General features: G+C 33.3%; 1 protein-coding gene across 1 annotated transcript; it reads right to left on the bottom strand.

The window, feature by feature from the left end:
* Positions 1-2,598: 2,598 nt before the first annotated feature.
* LOC115883799 (peptidoglycan-recognition protein SD-like) lies at positions 2,599-6,537 on the bottom strand. The gene is made up of 3 exons (XM_030902204.1): positions 5,894-6,537; positions 4,210-4,442; positions 2,599-2,858 (listed from the first exon to the last, which is right to left on the bottom strand). Exons 2-3 carry the CDS (start codon positions 4,270-4,272, stop codon positions 2,613-2,615), a joined length of 309 nt encoding a protein of 102 aa, XP_030758064.1. The 5' UTR covers positions 4,273-4,442; positions 5,894-6,537; the 3' UTR covers positions 2,599-2,612.
* Positions 6,538-6,970: the final 433 nt, after the last annotated feature.

Consider the following 6,970-nt stretch of genomic DNA (forward strand, 5'->3'; position numbering starts at 1 on the left):
GTTTTCTTTTATCTTTATGGCTTACCATACATTCTTTTTCTTTTTAAGAATTCATAGTAGCTGTGATTGATTATACTCTGATGTTACTTTTGCAGCAACAACAATAACAAAATAAATAACTAGGTATACCATTCATTTAAAATAAGTTATTTTTTTTTTTTTTTTTTTTTTTTTTTTTTTTTTTTTTTTTTTTTTTTTTTAATTACAATTTTGTCATATAAGGGTATATAACTAGTGTTGTATTCAGCACCGTAGTTTAACGCAATAAAATATCTATCATACAACGTAATACAACTTTAATAAGATAAGTTTAAGTAACTATTATAATCTTGTGCTGGATTCTCATGATATTATGGGAGACTCTTGCTAGGTGCGTTATAAGGTCTATTAGGCAATATTGTTTCATATAGCATTGTCTTAATAAGTGTTCATATCTTACTGAAAATTATCGTTTAATGCGTTATAGGATTCGTTGTAAAAACCACTAGAAAATAGTTTAATATGACAGCTTTTATTAAAAAACAGAATGATCGAGGAAACCAAACGCCCAATAGTCAGTCATAAGACAACTGTTTAAGGCGTATAAAATAATTCAATCTTTTTAGAATTTCATTTCTCACTTGGGATTATGGCATTTTCCACAATGGGTGCAAAAACTACCAATAATTTTCTCTCGTATTTTCCCGTTGAAGGAGCCATATGAGAGTAATACTGGTGTCTCCTTTTGAAACAAATTGAAATTTTGAAATACACTTTAAATACAAAAATGTTCATTTTAATTCTCAAAATCCACTAAAAAATAATATACAGTGTTTGTTTAAAAAAAAAAAACAAAAGATAATTTTACTATATTTTATTTTTAGCATAATTTTTGGACATCTGTGGTTTACCATTGCCTGCCATGGTAGTGAATAAATCTAGTAAATACCTAATGGTTTTGATAAATTAAAAATAAAAAAACATTTTAATAACTTTTTTTTTTTTTTTTTCTATATTTTTCTTTATTTATTTGCTTTTTTTTTTTTTTTTTTTTTTTTTAATCATATCTTATTATTTATTTGTACATATGGATAATGTAAAATGACCTGTGTGTGTGTGAAAGGCTAAAGACTAAATAATATATAGTGTGGAGCAGGATTTGTCATTCCTGCCGTACATACATACTAGGATATGTGATACTAGTATTAGCTTGTAAGACAAGCAGGTAGTACTACGTATACTACCTAGTTTAGTATATACTGTATTGGCAAGGATACTGGTTGGATATTTGAATAAAAAATAAATGTAGAACTATAATAGCAAACAATATTTAATTCAATAAAAAGAATAAACACAATTTCCTAATATACTAAATCCTTACACTCTCTCATTCATACTCTTTGTGCTAGACAAAAATTTATACTATCTGGTACAAGATCTTTGAAAATATAAAATCGAAAATATAATATAACTAAAACTTGATAAAAAAAATTTGCATGTAAATGTTCCAAAGTCACTCTCGTTAAATTGTCATTAAACCCTGTCATAAATGTTCAAAATTCGTTACCTCACTTCTGCATTTGTATTGGCGGTGAAAAGGTACAGCTGACCACAGTATAATACCAAGGGGTTATATTATACTGCGCTATAAACTTCTTTTGGTCGATTTCACACACTTTTGGTCGGTTTACACACTTTGTCGCACTGTTTGGAAGCTTATTGTCTAGGAAAAAACTATATCTAGCTTAATGCTACTGACAAATGCTGATTTCGGAAAAAGTAGTTACCTAGCACTAAACTTCCGCGTTTACTGAATAATTTAACTTTCTTGGTTTGGAAAAATTAGAATTTCTTGCAGCAGAAACGTAAACTTGCGTATGACACGTAAAATAACTGGCGTATTTTTCCTTGTTTCTTGGTGCAGAAACTTTGTAATTTTTGTTCACTGGCGCGTGAAAGAGAATAACTTGGACTTTGTATTTTTAGTACTTTCTTGGTGCAGAAACGTTTGTGTCCACTGGCGCGTGAAAACTTTTAAAATCGTAACAGGTTACGATCGCCGGTGTTGGCGGTACTACCCCTTGTCGGTGAGAGACTGTGTTAGACTTTGTATATTTACTAGTTTCTTGGTGCAGAAACTTATCTTTTTAATTCACTGGCGCGTGAAACCTGAACCGTAATAGGGTACCATCGCGGGTCTGAGCGGAACTACCCCTTGTCGGTGAGAGACTGTGTTAGACTCTTTCTTTTTACACCCGCAAAATGGTCAGTTGTCCCGGATGGTACGTGATGTACGTGACCATTTTGCAGCCACATTTTCTTCTGGGAATCATACTTTCATCGTGACTTTCTCTTCGTATTTTAGGGTGTTATTTAGATTTTGTTGGCGGAATTTCCGGAGGAGTATATTTTTATAGGTTGCTTTGTTCGCAACAATATAGGGTGTTCCATTAAAAAAAAATCATCCCGATCCACTCACGCTTTTTTTTGAGCCACCCTGTGAAAGTTAAAATATTTTCCTGTAATACATCCTCGTACATACTTTAGGTCTGCACTTAAACAAAATTCCCAATTTTTTTTATTTTAGGAGCTACAGATGCCCGACGCACTATTGCCGGACCCTGTATAAATACTTACATCCACTCGTTTTGTACATCAGGTCCTCTTCCAACGTACACATTTCCATCTCCACCGATCAAGTAGTTCCATGCCAGGTCGACCATATCTTGTGTTCCCACTTGCCAAATCTGAAGGCCTAAAACCATACCGGCACAGGTTTGGTAGTCCTTACAGTTAGCCCCAGCTGTGTGCAATATTCGCACTATTTTTAAGGGTCCGTCTACACTGGTAGTGTTTAGGGGTGGCCTGGCTGACCATTCCTACGAGAAATTCAATAGAAAAATGTAAACTATAATAATTTTACAGATGGAGGTTGGAAAATTTGTTATTACAACAGCAAAATAAAACAATAATTCACCACAATACACGAAAACACTGGACGCGCGTTTCGCTAACTATGTTAGCATCATAATTTCAGTTTTAATCATCTGCTGATGATGCTAACTTGGTTAGAATATAATGTAATATTCTTATTCTATTGTGACTACCAAAACACGTTTACTTTTGCACTGGACACGCGTTTCGCTAACCATGTTATTGTCATCAGCAAATGATTAACACTGACCCTAGTTTGAATCACCTGCTGATGATCGTTAGCAAAACATGCGTCCAATGAAAAAGTAAAAGTGATTTATTAGTGTATTGTGGTAAATTAGTGATTTATTTTGCTATAACAATTTTATTAATACAAATTGGAAGGTTACAAAAGGTTTATTTCGCATAACAATTAATATAAATAATAAATATCCAATGGTTTTTATAATTAATTAAAAAAAAAATAAAACAAAGTCAGGTAAGTTGCACCATTTAAACGATAGACGTGATAGACAACCAAGAAGCGGACAGACTCGTCAAAGAGAGTTTAGGGAAGAGACCGTGGCAGATGACCCACCACTTGTGGCCATCAATATACTCAAGGAAGCTATAGAAACTACCATCAAGGCCAAGCAGCAAGAGAAGTGACAATACCGTGAGGACTGCGCTACTGCTCGAAGACTGTGGCCAGTGGTAGATAGCAAAATGACAAGACAACTACTAGAGCACAAGAAAAACATAGTACGCATAATTGTAGGCGTCATGCCCCACGGGGGTAAACCTCGTGAGATGGAAGATCTCCAAAAGAAGATCTCCTGCGGAGAGAAAGAAGAAATCTTAAAGCATTTGCTGTTCCACTCTCCGGCACTGGAATACCGACGCTTTAAAACTTTAAGGCAATGCTTTTTGGAGGGACTATAGGAAACAGCAGAAGCCAACATTAGCGACATCGGGAACTTTGGAGCTGGTTATTAAAGAATTTTAACGCAAAAAAAGAATAACCATTAATAAAGGACCTTAATTGTACAACGGTCCCATATACAATTATAGAAGAGAGAAAAATGTAATATAATTTTATTGTACCAAAGAGCAAGGTTCAGTTGAGCAGATTAGATATCTGCCCTGTGTTCAACTAGTCCAAAATCCCAAAATGAGAGGAAGGTTTGGTACAATAATAACAGGGGTATCGCAATGGACCCAAGGCCTCAGAGTGGGGGATCATGAAGAATCCCAAACCCCAGTAACCTAACCTAACCTTGTCATTCCTGAGCCGCCTTTGTCTTGTATTTTACTTACGTTTCTATGTATGATTTGAATTCCATCACCCAGATCGTCATCGTGTCCTACAGTTGCTACCATGGGACTTGAGGGGACAGCAGAAAAATCCACAGCATAGTAAATAAGTATGGAGGTGCATACCAAGGAAACAATCACCAGGATTCCTAACCAAATTTGAAAGGACCTCTCATTGAGCAGCTCTCGCAAACGTTTCGGCTTCTGCACAGTGACATCTGCGTCGATGGTTTGAGCTGCAAGAATATGTATTAAAGCGTGAATTCAAGAAATAAGAGGATGAGCAATCTTATGGGCAATTTCGTGGCACAAAACCCGTCCGAGATGTAGCTGGCGCGGCGTTACCGTTACATGTCCGAGATTTAGTTTAGCTCTGCGCTGCTGCGCGCTGATAGTCCTTTACAGCGCAGCGGATAAAGAATGATGTACTGTAGCTCTGCTTTCAGTGGACAGAGTGGGTGGTTGCCGGAGACAGTGTTGTCAGAACTACGGATTAATCCGTAGATTTACGGATTTTGGATACAGTACGTTAATAATACGGATTTTCTATCATTAAACAATGTATTATAGTATTATATGATTAAACCAAAAACGGAGCCAGAGTTGGCTTGGAAATGAAGATCGCTGTTATTTCATATGTAAAATATTATGGTAAATATCAATAGTCGTCATTTCCAAGCCAAATAAATGACTTTTTTCGATCGAAATATTCAGACTGACGATTTCGAATACGAAATATTCACTGCCTATAAAAGAACTTTTATTTTTGTTGTTTATTCTGTGTTTAACACGAATAAATTTTCAATACATAAACGCGGATTTTTCATACAAAGACATTTTCGTCAAACGTATTACAGATATTACACATTTTAATATAGCAACACTGTCGCTTTCAGTTCCAAACCGTCTTCGATATGCCTTCGCTAGCCGAATTAGAGGAAATGAGTGTTTTATGCGTTGGTCGCAGAACGAGTAAAGGCTCCATCGTACAGCACTTGAGACGTAAGGGGAAATAAAATCAGTCTTTTTACGAAATCGCACATTAGGTTGCGTATCTTCCCAATTCTTTTAATCAACGATTAAAGTATCTAAAAAGATTTAGTTCATTCGTCTATCTATTCATCATAATATATTTGTATGATACAAGTTAGTCAAATTTATATGTCACCAAATGATTTTGTTTTGATACTATGTTAAATTACAGCATACGATTGAAAAAAATTGGCGTCAAAGATGGCTGGGGAATGACAGTCATTACTTGTCCTGTACTTTTCTTTATTTTCTAATGTCGCTTACTGCCAGTTGGCTTTAAGAAGGGCAATTTATTTTTATATTGAGTAAAAATAATTTTTAAATGGTGTAGTTTAAAATTCGAATTTTTTTTTTGGAAAAAGATTTGTTAGTTTGAAAACGGTTCTATACTTTTTTTAATCTTGCAGATTAGTTATTTTTATTAGTTTTAATTTTTGAAAATAGCATAATCAGCAGAATCCCCACGGGAGATGGCAAATATTTTTGAAACATCCTGTATAAACTGAAAAGTGAAAAGAATGCAACTAGTGATCCAGTGATGTATATAGCATTCGCGAACAGTATGCTTAGGAACATCATAAAAATATACATCAGGGGATGCTTTTTAAATTAAAAGCTAGCTGGTAGTTCATTAACTTAAATTACGATTACTTACTTATTGCTGACCGTGTAGATTGTAGTATTTGCTGGCTACCTTTTTAAGGGCACCATTTACATGGCGAGGAGATATTTAGATATTTTGTTGGTCAGGCAAATTTGTCTTTATATAGATTTAGTTTTGTGTATACATTAAAACCTACAGCATTTTCGTATTATTCAAGCCCTATTTATTAAATAGATTAAGAAATATTTCAAATATTTTAATAATTTTACAGAATTTTCAGAATATAGGGTAAATTCATTATTTTATTGGTTTTGTTTTACGTTCTCAATAAATGCTAAAAAATAGTTATTAAAATTCTTAGAAAGTATATTTCTAACAAAAATAGATAAGTTATAATAATCATTATTTAATAACAAAAATATCAGATACACTACTGTAACACCTAATTCAAATTAACGTATCCTCATTATTATTGACAAGTTGTAAATGAAAACGAAAATGTAAGAAAAAACATATAATTAGTTAATTCTAAGTGAATTCCATAATAATAACATGCTGATTTCTTAACAAAGTGTCACAATATGGCATGGCCAGATATATTGTTTCACATCGCTTGACGTTTAAAGTCATAGGCTACTGGTTAAAATCAGGAAAAATATATTCTTTAAATCTTAATATTAAATAACTTAATAACGATTTATTTTAGGTATAGGAACATGTATAATCAAAAAGTAACGAATTGAAAAACCTTTTCATTAGTAGAATAAAAAAATGGGGATTCTATTTGAAAAAAGTGATTTATAATAATTTCTTCTTTGACATTCGAACAATTTAATTGTTGAAATAGATAACCACATATCTTTTCTTTATGCCTTTATGCCGCAGTGGCTGTGGTAATCACTAAATTTGTCGTTTAGGCTATACAATTTTTTTAAACAGGCATTTTTTTTTATCCAAAAATTTTATATATTTTTTTCTCAAAAACCGTTAATGTTGTCAGATATACAGGGTTGTTCACCACATACGACACGGAGTATTGTAGCTAAACGATTAGATTTTTACAAGTTGTAAGTTTTAGGTTCGTTGAAGGACTATTAGAGCTACAATTTAAAAATATTTTTACAAGAT

This window comes from Sitophilus oryzae, unplaced genomic scaffold, assembly GCF_002938485.1.
Source record: "Sitophilus oryzae breed Bouriz unplaced genomic scaffold, Soryzae_2.0 scaffold_1984_pilon_pilon, whole genome shotgun sequence".
NCBI classification, from domain to species: domain Eukaryota; kingdom Metazoa; phylum Arthropoda; class Insecta; order Coleoptera; family Curculionidae; genus Sitophilus; species Sitophilus oryzae.

Bases quoted from the DNA above. Each gene is read 5' to 3' on its own strand.
- LOC115883799 (XM_030902204.1), bottom strand. From the start codon at position 4,272: ATGGTAGCAACTGTAGGACACGATGACGATCTGGGTGATGGAATTCAA. The intron at 2,859-4,209 runs GTAAGTAAAATA...AATTTCTCGTAG, and splicing joins TTCAAATCATACATAGAAAC to GAATGGTCAGCCAGGCCACC.